The 18,634-nt window shown below is 35.6% G+C and overlaps 2 protein-coding genes across 22 annotated transcripts in view; one reads left to right on the top strand and one right to left on the bottom strand.

Moving 5' to 3' along the window:
* Positions 1-18,634, bottom strand: part of DGKB (diacylglycerol kinase beta) — a 384,986-nt gene that overhangs the window by 238,307 nt on the left and 128,045 nt on the right. For all 21 annotated transcript variants that reach the window (XM_086855550.1, XM_086855613.1, XM_086855560.1 and 18 more), the window contains 5 exons: positions 18,012-18,152; positions 13,726-13,775; positions 12,326-12,400; positions 11,690-11,809; positions 1,610-1,727 (listed from right to left, as the gene is read on the bottom strand). In XM_086855550.1, coding sequence (XP_086711676.1) covers positions 1,610-1,727; positions 11,690-11,809; positions 12,326-12,400; positions 13,726-13,775; positions 18,012-18,152 — 504 coding nt within the window. The remainder of the gene's footprint in view (positions 1-1,609; positions 1,728-11,689; positions 11,810-12,325; positions 12,401-13,725; positions 13,776-18,011; positions 18,153-18,634) is intronic.
* Positions 5,439-13,198, top strand: LOC111924274 (uncharacterized). The gene is made up of 3 exons (XM_086871038.1): positions 5,439-5,462; positions 5,614-6,519; positions 11,051-13,198. Exons 1-2 carry the CDS (start codon positions 5,439-5,441, stop codon positions 6,343-6,345), a joined length of 756 nt encoding a protein of 251 aa, XP_086727164.1. The 3' UTR covers positions 6,346-6,519; positions 11,051-13,198.

Genomic DNA, 18,634 nt, shown 5'->3' with positions numbered 1-18,634 from the left:
ATGAAGTAATTGAAAGGAACATGTTCTTCAGATACTCTGAGACCGTTGTTCTCATAAATGCCTAGCACAACAATAAATACATTCTCAAAAGACACACTGCAGAAGGAAAAAATTCCGGTCTTGCAAAGCTTGTCTTTTCGGGACAGTTTATATAACTGGCCTACCCATTTCTGATAAGTATTGAAAATAATCAGTATTTGCTCAATAGAACTCTCCGTCCAACATACATGGGTCTTATTTTTTCACAGTATCAGTCTGACAAAAAAAAATATTAAAGAATGTAAAATTTCAAGATCTAATAGTCAAATCAATATTTTACATATATACTCCAGTTACTGTCATCAGCATTTATTAATCTCAAGCAATTTCTATTTTTTTTAAATTTTAATAAATGTATCTTTCCCGTTTTATAGTATGGTGAATGAAATTATATGATGTGAAAATGCATACAAGGATTTACATCCAAATTATGTTTCAGAGATTCCTGTGGCCCCCAGAAAAGAGAAATGGTCAATTCAAAACCCTCACTCATTCAGACTAATCTCAAATTAAATCAATAGAACTGTACATGTAGAAAGATCCTTATCAGCTGTGAGGGGCTATCTTTCATACCAAAAATGGTGAAAGTCAGTTACACTAAGAATCCAACTATTTTACCAAAAAGAAAAATGAAAGGTGACTTGGTACCATTATGAGAAGAAAACAGTTGTTTACTAAAGATCTCATTAATCTAATGGAGTAGGGCATAACATGAATCAATCACTGGAATCATCTACATGACATATTCAAATAAGTGTTAAAAAAAAAATTAATCATTGGAACACACCACGAAAGAAAGATATGGATCATCATTTTTTGAAACTTTCAAATGGAACAAACCTTGGTTTCTTAAGAGATACGTTAGGTGGTCAAACACCTTGATTAACCCATTATCAGGAAATGCATAGATACAGCTATGGGAATTGAAGGGTAGTAGCTGCATCTAATAGCGTAAGGAAGGTCAAATTAGATGCAGCAGCTTTTCTGTGTTCCTTTTCATAAAATCTATAATCAGTTAACATGTGGATTGAAATTTAAAACTACAAAACAAGTAACTATACAAAACTTTAGAACCATTACAGAAACTTGTTTCAGGGATTTTCACCTTCAGAATTAAGAAAACAGTACTTCTGTGCAAAATTTGAATCAAAAAACATGGAACTTAGATGTTTCTCAAGTTGATACCTATTGTACAAGTATTAATAAAAACAAAAGAGGAGTAATAAAAGCATAAAATTAAGTGTAAAATTAAAACTTCAGCCTGATACTCTCTAATAAAAATAAAAAAGCAGTAGCAGTAAAGAAAAAAAAGAGTGATAGACTACAAAGGGAACTAACAGAGATACCCCTTTGAAACGGAAAACTCCCTCAAACAATATATTTTAAAGCCAAATATCCCAAAAAAATTAAAAAAAGAACCCATGGTAACTCAAGCAGAGAAGAGGGGGAGACACTATTGTGGTGGCAATGGTTCTGTAAGGGGAAGCCACTGGTTCTTTGCTATGCAGCAAGAACAACATTTCTAGGAACAGACATGTAAGCAAATGGATGCTGAAATGCTTATACTCACAAGAACAGCAGAGACCTTGCTTGCCTACTCCGATCAGCATGTTCAAACAAAGATTACAGTAGGCAGGCTTGTTGAAGTGTTTCAATCTCCATACATGCTGCCCATCATCTTTCACATTCTACACAGGACATAAGAGAAACAGATTTCACTTAATAAAATAAACAGTGAAATATGTAAGTGCCAATAAAAATTGGAGATTGACTCAAGAATATAAAAGACAAGCTGTTACTTCATTTAAAACTTTGCAGCAGATCACAGCATGATCATTCTAAATACACAGGCAACGATAAAATAAAATAATTCTTCAGAAGCTCATGGACATCCATGTGTTTCAAAAACAACTCAGAAAAATCCACCAGGCTGCTGTCACCACCGCAACACGATAATATCAATGTATCTAGGCTGATATTAAATTACAACTAGTATTAAAAATATTATTATTTTATGGAATGATCCTAAAAATAATGGTGCTGCAGGTCAGAAGATAAAACTCCCCAACAACAGAGAGGGATTTCTAAAACCACACAGATATTCTTAATGACTGTCAGAATTGGTTACATATATCAATATATGTGAAAGAGGAAAACTAACCACATCACGATAACTATTTCCAGCCTTAAATGAAGTTAATCTATACCGCTAATTATCTATCAAAACCCATGCATTTAAGGGTGAGATTTACATCTTCGACCTCTTCTCCAAAAATTCAATTCCTTACATTTAAGGCCAAATTTTTCAGTCAGCTGTTGCACTACACTCAAATCTTTCATGAATAAACTCATCAACTCACTGGCACTTACTAGTTAGAGGCCCACTGTAATTTACATGAATCTCTAAAATATTATAAAATCATTTATTTTTATGAAACTAAGCTTTTTGTTGGATGATTATCTTCTTCCTTCTTAATGGAATCATTCTGAGGCCTCTGCTTTAAAGGTTTACAAAATTATGCGCAGTTGGTATAGATGTTGAACTAATTCTCTAAATTCCTGGCTTCTTGGCAATACTGGCAAACAGACTTTTTCCTTTCTAAAATCATCAGAGGTTTTGATTCTAAAAAAAACTAGATGAACCTAATGTAGTATCACAAGATTTTGAAAAAAAATACGTATTTATATTTTGCCAAATAATATCCAATGGAACACAGGCAGTTAATGTTCATCAGCTGCTTCCTTGTGTATTGCTGAAACTCTATAGTCTTCTTGGTCATGTCATTGCGAAAAAGAAATTGCCATATAGCTAAAGGAAGTCACACCAATCTCTGTTTCTCAGAAACCACATCAACAGCTGGTTCTTACCCAGTTTCTGATTTCTCACATCAAACTACTATTACTTGTCATCATGTATACACAATATTCCTGACTAGATTCTCAATAGTAGAATGGTTTTCACTGATGAGATTAGTCAATGTACGCTGGTGAGCATAAATTTCAATAAAAAATTAGGTTTGTCCTATATTAGCATATACTGTAGCATCCTTAAAAATCAGTATTGCTCTGTTTTAGGAGTTAGAAATTAATACAAGACAAATACAATGAAGACTTTGTCATCCTTGTGGGCAAAAAGAAAAATCCTGAAGCAAAATCAGCCCTCTATGAAATTAAGAATGTTTGGCTCAAAGCCGGGTTTAAGCCAGGATACAACTTTGAATATCTCCTTCAAGTTACCTAAAAACAAAAAAAAAAAACCTGAAGTCCATTAATTTATTTTTTTGTTCTCTAGTAAGATATCAGGATCAGAGCATAAGTAATAGCTCCCCCAATATTATCAGCAGGAGTTCAAATGCCATCTCTGACAGCTGGGCAATGTCAGGGTCCCCTTTCTGCAGCAAAAGCACAGCAGATGCCTAATGTGGGATTCTCAGGCTGGCAAAGAGTGTGGAAGTTTTCCAATTTCCCCTGAAGAAGCAGAAATAGATTCTGCAGCTGTGAAGCACTAGAAGCCTGTCAAGCTCCTTCATGACTGGCAGCTGAAGAGGATGTATTCCATTAAACAGAGCTCTCCTAACTTCTATTTTTCTTCCCATGTTACTACCATATTCCACACATTTTTGAAGTATTGCTAAACTACAATATAGTACGTGAATTTCAAGCCTTCTCAAAGTAGGCAATTATTCACTAGACAACAAAGACCATGTAAACCCTTCTGAAAAAAAACTAAAAAAACCAGCAAACAACGTACACTTAGATTTTAACATCACTCACGTCATCAACATAGACAGTCATAAACCACAAGCACTTAAAATGTGAGCTGACCAGCCTTCCTTAGCAAATTATTTGCTGTCTATGAAAATTAACAGAAATTGAAACTTATGTATAAACTTGCTCCTCTTCCACATTAATTTTGTATTGCTTTTTCATTTTTATTTTATTTTTAAAGAATGACCATTATATGTGAATATGTCGGTTCTTATTTGAACAGAACATATGGTCTAACTTAGCTGGCATTTTCCTTATCAGAAAAACAAACAAGTCTTGATGTGGGTGTTCTGCCAATTAAAACACTTAGCTGTGTTACAGACTGCAACTGATGCAAATCCATTACATAAACACAATGCACTTTTGGAAAAGAGCAAATTAAATTTTTGCTCCTGTGCACTGCCAAAAATAAGCAATAAAGTGCTGCATATGATTATGCATGCACATAACTTTTTAAAACACTGCCAAGAGAAAAAAAAAGACATAATATGAAACAAAGCCACCTCAATACAAGTCTTTAAGTATGAATAAAATCCACAATTCTGACACATCAGTGCATTTACTAACATTAACTCATTTTCCTTCCATATCCTGAGAAAGAGTTTAAAAACAAATAGACATTAAGAAGATCTTAAAGTAGGGCAGGTACAGTAAAAATCTCTTCCTCACTTCATTATACACATCACTGAAAAATCAAGCCTCCATATGTCATACCCAGACTTTAAAACATAATGACAATAGCAACATTTATTTTGTTAACAACGGTTCTCTTAACTCATGGTCCTGACCCTGCTACCATGGATTTGATTGCCAAAACTACCTGACCTTTAAAAGTAAGTCAACCATAAAAGAGCCAACCTTAAAACTAGTGGAAAATTTTATGCTATCACAGACTTTAGCTACATGTCCCTAACCTGGTTTAACATTAACTTACAGCAGCTTTTCAGATATTTGTGTATAAGATAGACAAAGAGATCTTCAAGATTTTGAGACTTTAAAAAGGTAATGAAATCACTGATAAATTTTGATCCCAGCAAACATGCTCTCTTAAAATAGCTACAATGTCTAAAATACCAGAATATTCACATTTTTTTGATGAGAAGAGTCAGTAACAAGCATCCAAGTGAGAAGGACATCACGGAGCAGCTGTTATTCTTTCACTGATTATTTTGATTCCATTTATTTTAAAAATATTTACTTGACTTGTTCAAGACAATTTTATTACTGATTTTTAGGTATTGTTCAGTCAATGGGAAGATGAGAAGAGTTTCCATTAAACTATGCAGCAAACATGGTTTAAAACAAATGTAGTTAGATTCTATACTCCTTTGGTTGTCTCTTGGCAAAGAATTCATATGATGTTTTGTTTTGTTCAATTTGCTTTGGGAAGAAAGGGGTATACGTTTGTTCTTGGTCAAGTGGAGAGGGAGTAACCTGACTCACTGGACATACTCTTCTGGAGGGCTCCTCGCTTCTAATTTCTGAGATATTCTGTGTGTCTGTGTGTTTGAAAAATCAAAACAAAACAGAAATCTTCCACAGCCTTCATCCACACACTCATCCAGAAACAGAAAAGGGAGCAGAAGAGGGAAAATTAAATGGTTTTAAAAAGCTTCATAAATAGCCGCAGTATGGAGCTTCCCTGTCCAAAATCTGTAACCATCTGTCATCTGCAGAGACTTTGATGCTGCAGAAATTAAACTGTAAATAATGGTAAATCTGCATACCTGCCTGAAACACCATTTATTTTACACCTTACACACAGGAGAGGTTAGTTACTCCTGACTTTTCCTGGGCTTTTTCCAGCCTGGAGACGAAAGGGAGAGCGGGACTGTAGCGAGGAGAAGCTCCCGCAGGGCAGCGGAGCCAGCGCAGCGCGGCCCGGCAGGGACGAGCGGCGCCGCCTCGGCTCCCGCCAGCGCAGCCTCCCTCAGCGGGGACACGGCGCCCTCTGCGGGCCCCGCCGCCAACCAGGCCGGCACAACAGCTCCCCTTATCCCTTACCGGGAGCCTGCTTCCAGCCGGGACCCAGCCGGCACAACAGCTCCCCTTATCCCTTACCGGGAGCCTGCTTCCAGCCGGGACCCAGCCGGCACAACAGCTCCCCTTATCCCTTACCGGGAGCCTGCTTCCAGCCGGGACCCAGCCGGCACAACAGCTCCCCTTATCCCTTACCGGGAGCCTCTTCCAGCCGAGACCCAGCCGGCACAACAGCTCCCCTTATCCCTTACCAGGAGCCTCTTCCAGCCGAGACCCAGCCGGCACAACAGCTCCCCTTATCCCTTACCGGGAGCCTCTTCCAGCCGGGACCCAGCCGGCACAACAGCTCACCTCATCCCTTACCGGGAGCCTCTTCCAGCCGGGATCCAGCCGGCACAAAGGGAGCGAGCTACAGCTCGGGCCTGCAGTTTGCCCTCCGCACGGGTGGAAATAGCGCACAGTGCGTCGGGACTTCGGCCTTCCAGAAAACTCTCGCTTCAGAAAGGACTTACAGAAACATCGCTCACGGCAATGAAAGGCCTCACTCTTCCTCGCTGAACAAAAGGAATCGAAGTCTATGAAGCTGCCCAGGTGTTGAGCAGTCATTTCAAGCTTCGGCCTGAATGAATATAATTCAGGCCGAAGCTTGAAATGACTGCTCAACACCCACTCCGGACTTGTGCACGTTGGCAAGTCTCTAGTTTGGTTCCATCTTAGCACACAGCTCAAAAGGTATGGCAACAATAATGTAATATAGACAGTAAAATACACTATTCCCAAGTGTGGATTCCCACTGAAACATTCCATCCCACGTTTAATCTAAAGAGCTTAAAAGTTTTGTTTTCTTTTATTATTTGAGTGCAATTGCATATTTACTGCTTTACTTGCATCCAAAATAAAATTTTACGAGTATATCCTTACTATTTAACTGAAACACATTCTCAATTCAACACAAATGTTTGTTCCACCAAAATTTACCTTGACTTAAAAGGTGAACTGGGTTGAAAGTTACAATTTAAAAGAAAGGCATATTTACTTTATTTCAAATTATTGATGACTTTATGAAGCATTTACTGGTTTTAAACTCTCTCACCTTAAGGCAGCTATTCAGCAACTGTACAGTACCAGGTACAGTGCAATCGTGACATCTAGTGGCCAGTGGAGAGAGAATAAAATACTTCCCTAAAATACAGGATTTCTTTAAACACTCACTTAAGAACTTGCAGTTTATACTTCCTTTTTGTGCAATCACTAACAGAGGTGATAGCAATCATTTGTTACAGGAAAAGTGAGACCAAGTATCTGGCACGCAATTACTTTAAAAGAGAAATCAAGTGTTTCTATCAACTCATAGTGGAATAATATTGTACAACACCTACCAAAGAGGAGAGTATAATGTTTATGGCTGACAAAACCCATCACTGAGAAGCCTTTTGTGCACAGATTCCAAAATAAATTTTAAGTGATGCTAGGAGAGTCAAAGAGTTAACTCTCCACCTTCTCTTACAATGTCAATCTATTTAAACTAATGCAGAAGCAAATAAAAAGGTCAGAAACTTCAAAGGTTTCTACTGTAGAGAAGTAGAATAAATAGCCTAGAGGTCACTAATGTGACCAGTTCCCAAAAGAATCAGGAATACTGCAGGAATGTCTTTGTTCAATTTGTGTTTGGGTAGGAGACTTAACTATTGCCTTAAGATGTAAAAATAAATTTGGAAAGTTGATGAGGACTGTGAAAACACCAGACTGAAGTGCGACACTGAGCAAAAAACTATCTCCTACATTTATTACCAAAAATTAAACTACATAAGTAACAATCTCCTACATAGTTAACATTTTCTTCACAAAAACCCCACTTTAAATGAGAGAATTTCCTGAAAAAATAAATCCATGGAATTGGAACATCAGAGCAAGAATTACATTGTCTTAACAAAGGTTTCAGTAGATTTCATATAGAATGCATTTAGACACTGCTAATTGGAAACTGGGTAGTCACCCAGTTACAAATGGGTTATACATGTATACATATACATATATACATATACATATATACATATATATATACATATCTATAATTCCAAGATCATTTATTCTAAAACAAATTGCCAAACAGTACATTGTGTCTATCTCAGAAGCCCTCCAGAAAAAAGAAAAAATTAAATTCTTATTTAAATTCCATATCTTGTATCCAAATTATTTGTTTGGAATATCAACTGCCTTCGAAAGCACCAAAAAATCAAATATGTCATTTCTACCCTGGAATGTTCTCAGAGATAGAACTCTGTATTTCTAAAGTCTACCTACACAACGACTCCAAAATCAAATCTTAGGAGGAAACAAAACATAAAGCCCAGCAAAATAAAACAAAGTGGATATTAAGGTTGATTTCCGAGGGAAATTAGACTTTTTTATGTTCTTTGTCCTATTATCTTCATGACTCTAAACTGTACCAGCAACTTTTAAATTAGTTTAGTAATCTCAAATAAATTTGAAGGGCACTAGAAATTTCATGAAAGTCTAGGAAAAAGTCAGGGGGGGAGGAGTGCAGAGAAGAGGGAGAGAGAAGGAGAGAGAGAGCAAAAAGGAAATCTGCCAGATTTCCTTGTTACTTCTCTGACTTGGTAACAGGTGGCTGCCAAATGCTTGTAGTTGCAGCCTAACTCTCTTGTCTCTCTCAGAAGGGGATTACTGATGAAGTCAGAGGGCAAAGGCCACAAACCTGTGACAGGTTAGGCTATATCAACCCCACTGCTCATAGAACACTGACCTGTTTATTTTATTTTTAAATATAATAGTTCCATGCTTCACTTGAATGCTCCTTCTTTTTAAATTAGTCTGACTAAATCAGCTAATACAGTATGTAATAAAAACTGATTGAAAGGCTTTAAATGTAATATAGGACTTTTACATGATATCTGACCTTTCTATATAGCTATTACAGGAAACTAAGGATTAAGTACAAACAATGTAGCTGAATTCTGAAAGTATTATTAAAAATTGGCAGCTGAAGTAAATTATCATAGCTTCACTGATATTAGCGTATCAAATTAGACCAGCTGAAAATCTTCTATTCTTCATACAAGCTCTATACAACAGTTACATACATTACAGTGTTAATGAACCCCAACTCAAAACAAATTAAATATTTCACTTGTATCCTAATTTATTTAAATAAACTATAGTGACAATTCTTCGTCACTATCATACTAGACAAGCTCTGAATTTGATCTCTTGGTTTTTAAATTTTGTCATTGCTGAGTTCAGTACAGAACCGACACTTAGAAGAAGGTGACAGGGTAGTTTGGTTGGTGGGTTCTTTGTTTTTGAGGTTTGTTTCGGGTTTTTTGTGGTTTTGCTTTCGGTTTGGAGGGAGGGCAGAGGGGCAGTTTTGTTGTTGGTTTTTTTTCCCTCTGATTTAAAACCTATCAAGAATACTTGAAAAATAATTTGACATATCTAATGTATCTAAGCAGCATAATCCAGTAGATTATGCCCTTATTTTCACAGACTAATCAGCTTGAGGAAAACCTTAAAATATTAGCACTTTATTATTTTATTAGTAAGTCCAGAAGATTCTTATTTTTCATTACCATAACTAAAAGGAGAGAGAGAGAGAGAGACACCCAGAAAGCACAGTCCTGGGGAGCTAGGTTTTCAAAAATATAACAATGGCATGCAAAAAGAAGAGCATCCTACTAATGGGATTGATGCACAGGAATTAAGGGTTTGGATAATACATTAGATACAGCAAAACCATCAAAATCATGCTATGAGTTTACACTAAACAACAGACAGACATTAGAGTTTCCTTATTGATTTAACTTTTCAATCGCCTAAAATAAGATTTTATTTGAACTATGTACAAATGGAAGTAGTATATTTTTGCAGGTTTAATGAAACATTTTTTAAAAAATTTCTTTACCTATATATTTTTAATGATGGTTTAAGCAATGGTTTAAAAAATTAAGCAGTTTTAAACATAAAAATGAAAATAGGAGCCCTTTTAAAGGGCAGCATCTTGTCCTAGTGAATCATTAGTAAATTACTAGCAAATCACCTCATATGTAGGTAATGGACTGGACATAAACTATGGTTATTGATAATGAAGCCATTTTGCCTGCTATTATAATATTCCATGACTGTATATTTATGTCTGTTAAATGCATCAAATACTAGGAATACTCTTGATGACGGAAACATTGACACATGCTGCTAAGAGACTGTAGAATTTTGATCACTATTTATGTATTTTTTAGTATTTTCATACTAAAATGCGCAGCAAGATAAATATCTAATAACTAGTAAAAACACTCAAAAGGATAAAATGTTTGATAATATAGCTTCTTTCTAACAGCTTTTGCTTTAATATGAAAATAAACTCCATAGAATGATCTGCATTAATTTATGCCATAATTTAAGAGTTTCAAATTTAAAAAGAATGAAATGTAGATCTTGAAAAATACTCCCAAAACAGCTAGACTACCTGTCATAAAAGAAAAATCTGTACTGAAAACTGCTATCAGTTATCTGCTATACTGCTTACTTGAGAGCATTTGCTTGCCTTTGTTTAGAGTAATTCTGTGAAAATAATGGAATTCAGCCTGACAAAGATCTTTTGTCTGATGACAGTAATTTAACATTTTTCTTATTCCATTTCACATACAGAATAAGGGAGTTACTATTGCAGTGATGCAGACACATTGAAAGCTATCTTCAAGTCAGGTATTTTACTTGTAATTTAATTAATTAGATTTTTCAAGACTAATTTCTGTTCAATAAATTTGTTTGTTACTTATTTCCCTGCAAAAAGTACCAATCAGAGCTTTCTTTGCACAAATAAAATAGCATACAGCAATTACAGCAGTCTAGATTTCACTTAACAGGGAAAATAAATATTACTTATTATTTTCAATATGTGAAAATAAGTATTACTTATTTTCAATATGTGAAAATTACTTAAGAAAAGAAATTGAAAAGAGATTAAAAGGCTTTCTTTTGAATAGCAGAAAAGCATTTGAAACCTATGCTTCAAGAGATGAGTTCAAAATTAGCTCAAATATAAGACAGCAGGTGGCACTGACATGCCAATCTTAAAACAGCTGTGTTGAACTGGTACAAAATTGATCATATTACATCTGTATTACCTTTAACGTGAGGTTGTAAATGTAGAGAACATAAGCTCATCTTTCACAATACTTTATCCATTGATGTAAGTGCTCCCCTTGATATTGCTTCTTACTATACTTTACCCATGTCGTTACAGGGACAGAAGATCTGCACAGAGATGTATCATGACAGGACAAGAGCCAGCGGTAATTGCTGCAGAAGAAATTCCATCTGCACATATGAACAAAACTCTTTCCCTTGAGAACAATTAACACAGGGAAAGTTTTCCCACAGAACTGGTAGAATGCACCTCACTCAAATTACCCAGGTTTAACTGGATAATTCAATCTGTGATGCTGCCTTTAATTAGGGACTGGAACAGAAGATCCCCCAGAAGTTCTTTCCAACCTAGATTGTTCTGTGACTCAGTGCAGTTACACCACACAACCCAGTACCACGCTGAGAAGCTTAGACACTACTCCAAGCCAGCTGCAACATACACATGGGCAGTAAGACACACTTAACAGGTAATACCGCAGGTTGGAATTAACATGTTGTTAGCAGGGAAAATTATTCTGCTTTTTACAGCTTCCAGCTCCAGAGCCAGCTTATTAGGTGCTTCAAACTTGCCAGTGTACCTCTGATGTTTTAGACAGACTTTAGTTTTCTGCACATCATTCAGTCCCAGTAAAGAGGAGTAAAGCAAAGCCATTCTTTATACAGACCACAGAGAAACTAACCTGAAGGCCACAGTCAACATGCAAGCAGAAACTTGATGCTACTATTTAATACTTACATTTTCTAACCCAAGAAGAACCAAGAGTGGGATTGTTGTCATTCCTCCTTGGATCCACTCTTCTAGGGAAACAGTGCCATCATGATCATAGTCAATTTCTTCCATCATTTCATGAAGAATCTACATGTTCATGAAAAATCTTTTAAGTTCTAATTTATTATTACTATATTCTAACATAGCAAGTTGTTAGGACATGTGTGGTTCTCCAATTCTCTCATAAAAAAAATAAGAAAAATATTACTTGCATGGTAGCTGTAGTCAAAGTAGTATGGACAGTTCAGAAAATGAAGTGTCATACTCCTATTTACATTTTATTAACACCTAAAGGTCCCAAACCAACTTGTGTCCTTTGTGCATTCACTCTTAAGAAATTTTCAGAGACAAACTAGTTATGTCATAGAAATTCAATAATTTTTATAATTAACATTTCATAGATCAGATTTAAACAGCAAAATACTGGTTAAAGTGCTAATTCACAGTGCCATAATGGAATACAGGCTATCCTTATTTCTGCCTTACCTATGGAATGCCACGTGGATATGAAGTATCACAAAATTACGACAGCTGTCTCTAGAAACATTAAAAAATTGTGATAAATTACTGGACTTAACTGGACTTAAATTACTGGATACTTACTGGACTTAATTCAGTAATATCCCATTCAAGGTATTCTGCAACATGCATCATTTGAGCAATGATATTTTCCAGCTCCTAGAGATGAATGAAAAAGTATTACATTTAATGCAAGGTTATAAAGAAAAATTCTACTGCAAGCAACTAATAATTCAACCATATTGCATTCAGTGACACTATTTCATCAACATGCTTGATGAAATGTACTTTACACTGGAAGCTGTATTCTCAAGTGAACCTGCTTACTAGCAAAACATCCTGCATGGACTACAAAGCATTCAGGTAGGTGAAATACAGCCCCACAATCAAAGTAATTGAAAGCAGTCACAGATTCTTCCTTCCTAGTTATCTTTCAAGCACCCATGTTTCATGAACTGATTTCCACCCTGGGAAAAGATTATGTAATCATCTTTAAATTCCATTATTCTAACAAATTATATGTTGGACATAATTGTATAAATCACAACTTTCTAGTAGAAATAAGGCATAAAGTGGATTCTGTAAACTACTACGGATTTATTTTCTTACAAATACAGTATTGCAATTTCCCTTGATCATGTATCACTGGGGCTTTTGTAGACTTATATATACACTTTTGCTTCATAAACATGCTCAAATGCTTATCTAGGGCCATTCTAAATTCTAATTTGTATCCAGGCATCTAACCCAACTTGGTATTGACTAAAATTATGGTGTCGTATTAACTTTATACCTATATATAATTTCACTTCCCTATTTTTCTGCAATTTATGGGAATCACCTCCTCTTCCTTACCAATCCATTCTATGCTATCTTGCTTCCAGAAAATATAAAAAGGTGGGAAAAAAAAAAAGAACTCTGCTAAATAAAACACTTTAGTTAGCGAACAGAAAAAAATAGTTACATCTTTTAAAATTATTTCCATATAGCCAACTTTTCTTCAAACTTCTTTTCTTCTTCATTTCGTTGGACTACTCCTCAAAACATTGTCCTTAATATTGCTCCTCCATTCTTAATAATAGCATAGAAGTTATGACATCTCTCCACATAAATCCACTGTGTGACTCTTACACTTACCCTTTTTAATGAAATCTTTACAAATGGTGCTTTCATACACATCTCCCAGCAGCATACTAGAATTATTGTAGTCATATTAATGTGTACCCTACAGTAATATCATTTAAAATCAGAAGACTATAGAACAGGACTCCACGTCAGCAATGTCAGCAACTGAAAATTTAAACAGTTGTAGAAGCAGCATTTCTTATGGGAAAGCTCAAGCAAATGCATGCATTTTTATTGACTATATTTTATACTGCTTCTAATAATTCAAGATAAAAATAAACTTGATTTGAATTAATGTAGCTTTGTATGGTTTTGCCATGTTGACATACTCTTGCAATGCAATACATAAAGAACATTACCGAACTATCCAGGTATCCATTCCCATCTGTATCATACAAGCGAAACATAACTGAAAAGAAAACAAAGAGACGGAAACTCGGTTAGAAAACACAATAAATACATCTGTTTTTCATTAAAAAAAAAACAACTCCAAACCAAGACACAAAACAACTAAGCCTGAGTTTCAAAGAAAGGACAAATATTAACATTTTTGTTTAATGATCAGACTGGCTGCAGACCCACCAAATAAGCTGCGTTATGTGAGAGGCTCACTCAGCAACTACCCTGCCACAGTGCCCCAATGAGACATACTAGCCAGAGAGTGCAACTGCACCTTTTCCACACCATCACCCTAACAGCTAATTTGTTCTGTAAACTTGATTTTGCTTCCCTCTAGAGATGATCTGTCTTCATGGTGAGAACTACCAAAAGGCCCTTCTCTGTGATCTCAAATGTAGGATAACACACAACTGGTCACAATCATTGATAAACCTGCTTAAATGAAAATGCTACTCCCTTGGCTGAAGCTATCACTATTCAATAGTGATACTGCTTTAGAAACTAGTTTCTGACCAACTAAAGGAAACACAGGATTAATATTTTAAATATCTAATCATCCAAATCCAACAATAAACATTCATCACAAACTGACAGCATGACTTCTTCCAGGACTGTACTTGCTTCGTCAACTTCAAAATGTATTCTCAGCATTCTGGGGAACTACACAGACAAAAAGGTCTATTTGGACAATATCCAGAAAAAATATATATTTTCAAGATTGTATCATGACTTGATTCCAGCCAAAAGAAGGGGTACATGCACCATTACCAGTATATTTGGAAGCAGCAAAGCATAAAGCTTTCATAGGAATACTGTTAGAAGACTAAAAAGGAAATCCAGAAGACTAAAAATACTCTTTGTCCCTACTTTCAGAGACAGTTTGTCAGAGCTCCGAAATCCAAATACCCACAATGGTCTTCAAAAGCGCAATTTTTTTTTTACCCCATGCCTGTTTTTTAGGGATGAACAAGTCAGTCCATGTAGAGGTGGTTCCAGAACAATGTAATGCCTTCAACAACAGCAAAACAAAAGTAACTTGTAGTCTAATCAGATGTCTCTGGAAACGTAACATATGAGCTATTTAACACTAAGGAATGCTACCACACTGGATCCATAGCAGATGCTGTTACAGTCCAATCAATTTCACACACAAAGCTTACCATAATTTTCAGAAAACAATTTAATGAGAAGCGAGATAAAATTCTTAGCAATTAGGGAGTAAAGTTCAGAAACCATTCAGTCATTTTTGGATTTACAGCAAAACATATTAACTTTTATATGCATTGACTTGTTTAACTTACATCCACCATCTTGGGAACGAGCTGACAATCCAACTGTGTGGAAAAAGGTAAGCACTATACCTCTCTACCATTCAGCAATCTTTGTCACTACCTTGCACTGCTCTTAAGAGCTGTAATACAAGATTGATGACATTTACCATAGTACACTATTTCACGCCACAAAGGCCCACAGTTCATTAGTTACAGGTTAGGAAAACCTATACAAATATCCTTCTTCCCCTAGAGTTACCACAGTAAAAATGTTTCAGCATAAAACAAGTTAATGCCAAAAGCCAGAGACTGGTACTGCCCCAGCTAGTATGCCTTCCCCCAAAGCTTCTCAGAGCTTGATAGCTAATATTGTCTGGCAAGGGTACCATTAGGCATTCATATTTTCCACAGGGATGAATCACTGAATCACTCAATGATAAAGTTAAAATAATTCGGCTCTCCTTCCTCCTCCTCTGTGATTCTTAGACTCTAGCTGAGAGAATGTTTTACAGCAAGTTTTAGCATCTCCATGACCTTTACATACTCCAGAGCAGGAGTGATAACTTTTTTTTCCTTCAACATGAATCAGTAGTTCTAATCAGTTGTTTAAAACCAGAAATTAGCATAATTCTAACTGTTTTACCTTTGTAGAAACAAAGTCTTTCCAGTTACATACGTATAGGCTAGCAAAAAGGCTCAATCTGTGCTCCTGGCTAGATTCTGAAAACTATGCTACTGGTGTGGTATGCATTCTCTTTTCTATTCATACACTGCTAAGTTTTCATGCTCTTGATTTACACAGTGTAGGAGAAAAAAACAAACAACAAAACAAAACCAAGAGCAAAATGATAAAAACAACCACAGGGTAGTTCTGATGCAAACTACAGAGCCCAATTCAAATTTTCTATTTCTTCTCCCATCCCCTTACCTAATTACACTGACTGGGCATTCAATTTCTATTTCTAGATGGCAATTTAATCTTAAAAAGATTACTTAGGTTTTCTCAATGTATCTCTGTGAGGAATGCTTGGGATTTTCTTAATATTCAGGTCATACATAGATTATGAATAGATATGTCGAGCATGCCAAACAGGAGAGGATCACACTATGCAAGACATCTACATTCTTAATAGATTCTGGAATATTGATAAATCTATGAAAGTCTGTAGATCATATAGATCCAAATATGAAATATTATTTTCTCTTAGTGTACTTTATCCTTCAGCCTACATCAAATTTTAATTGAAAGCACCACTTTCACGTTCTGCTTGTCCTAAATTAAGTTTCCAAACACTCAATTATGACTAAATTTTTTCCAATTTTTCTCATCTAGAAAAAAATGAATTAAAATCACTATTTGAAATTGGTATTAATATTAAAGTTGGCAACTCCAGAACAAGCCATTTTTTTTTTCCCTTCATTGCTACAAACTTATAAGTTACATTACAGCCGTAGGACCTACTGCTTTCAAAATACAGAAAAAAGAGTTAAATTATACCATTAATTTATAATGAGAATTCAACTGAAATCAACAGAAAAGTCTGCATATAATGGTGCAGTGTAAGCTGAAATTTAGATACTAAAAAGCAAAAATATGTTGTATATTTAAAATAAACCAATAAAACAATCATGCCAAGAATTATGCACAATAAATGCAATTGACTTGTAATATACAAAATATTTAAGTACACATATTAGGATAACGCTCTCTCGCTCCTAAATCATATAGAACACAATATTTTGCCCATGCAGCTCCTATTGCAGGAAGTTAATGGAAAATGCCCATAACATAATTATCATCTGCTCCTGTCTCTCCTCCTTTCCATTGTACCAACTCCTGACACCAGGGGAGGCAAAAGATCTCCATTTCATGCCACGGTTTGTGCATCGAGCTCCTCAGAGCTCTGGTAAGGCCTGCATAACTTGCTACCATGCAGCAGTTATTACACTCCAAATTAAATTCAGTCCTTAGATCTCAGTTTTTCTGTGCCTGTGCTCTGAATGAGCATTCCCATTTTAATCATATGATACCAAAACAGTATTACCAAATTTGGGGGATTTGCTGTGACCCTGAAGCAACTCCAGGTGACAAAACATCAAGATACTCCAGCAACATGTAACTTTGTAATGTATTTCTTATTCTGGAAGAAGCAGCCTACTGTTTGCACATCTCATCATACTGAATATTTACTTTCCATATGAGGGCCTGATCTCACAGATCTTTTATAAACAGACCAGTTATTTATAATGAAGTACACTGCATCTCAATAAGGACTATATGACTGGTCTAACTGTTCAGCCACATGGAGAAGTGCTGTTTAGCCACATGAAAAAGTGGCTTCTAAAGTTCCACAATAAAGAAACAGGTTTTCTTCTTTTTTTCTCCAATTTACAAATCAAATTCACAGGGATTTTTTTGTTTTATTTTGTTCTAATAGATAGTGGTGTTGCACTTTAATGACCCAGGCCCTGAATTAAAAACAAACAAACAAACAACCAAACAAGTAATTTCTAACCTCCTGTGTCAAACACTCCCAACAGTGATGCTGACTTGAATCATTCTTGGCTTTTCAGTATTCAGTAATAGTGTAGAGCCCACAGCCTTTATTAGCAACTATTCTTTGTTTAAATTAGGATGTTTAATGCAGGTTATTCACCCCACATATAGATCTAAGTATACTCAGTGTACTTTGTTAATTCTTCTCAGATCTGATACTAATCAAGAGATAACAGTGCAGAGAGGATTACTGTAACTACAGAATGTAAAATCCTTACTCTCTATTTTAGCAAATGCTAGATAGACCAAATTTAGTTTAAAATCTCATCATTAGCAAGCATAAAAAATAATTTCCGCAGTAAGGGTCACCTAGAGACACATTTTTATAATCCACCTGCTCAAAACCGATTCTTAAATTCCCAAACAGAATATTTGATGACTTATGGAAACAAATATTTAAAATTAAAGAAGAACATACATTCTAGCTTGTCTTCAGGTCTTCCTCTTTCTAGCAGTGACAAATAGCAAACAATATCCTTCAGCTGTATCATATCTGGTAAATGTGAGTTTGCAGGAGTAGGAGGTCTGGATGTAGAGGTACCCTTGTTAAGTCTCAGACCTGGAAATAACCCATAGCCTTTGTTAGTCTGAACATACAATATAAGCAGAAAATAAAAACATAACCCTTGCATGCATTCATCTTTGTTTTATGTGACTCTCACACTACTTCTTAATTTAAATATAAAGTTTTAAACAATTCATGCTCATAATTTATCCAGCAAAGGTAGAATTAAAATAAACTATCCAAAGAAAAACCCCATCCAATTATGGGAATGGCATAACCTTTTCTTAATTTGTGCTGATCTGATTTCATCTGACTACAAAACAATCTGGTGAATATTTTTGTTCTACCATACTAGATGCTAAGTATTAAAAACAATGCCTGCCCAACTCTGAATCCACTTCCTTATGCTCGTAGAAGCTTCATGTCATTTACAGATTGACAACAACTACACTAACAGTACACTAACTGAAGATGCTTCAGCACTGACAAAAACTCTTCCAATACCCAAGTGTACTGTTATCCCAAAAACACAGACA

Source organism: Cyanistes caeruleus, chromosome 1, assembly GCF_971803275.1.
Source record: "Cyanistes caeruleus chromosome 1, bCyaCae1.hap1.1, whole genome shotgun sequence".
Taxonomy (NCBI): domain Eukaryota; kingdom Metazoa; phylum Chordata; class Aves; order Passeriformes; family Paridae; genus Cyanistes; species Cyanistes caeruleus.
Note: the sequence above shows the minus strand (reverse complement) of the source record. Positions and strands in the feature narration are given on the sequence as shown.

Excerpts from the sequence above, each read along its gene's own strand:
- LOC111924274 (XM_086871038.1), top strand. The coding sequence starts at position 5,439 with ATGGAGCTTCCCTGTCCAAAATCT. Across the intron at positions 5,463-5,613 it reads AGCTTCCCTGTCCAAAATCT|CCTGGAGACGAAAGGGAGAG; the intron begins GTAACCATCTGT and ends GGCTTTTTCCAG.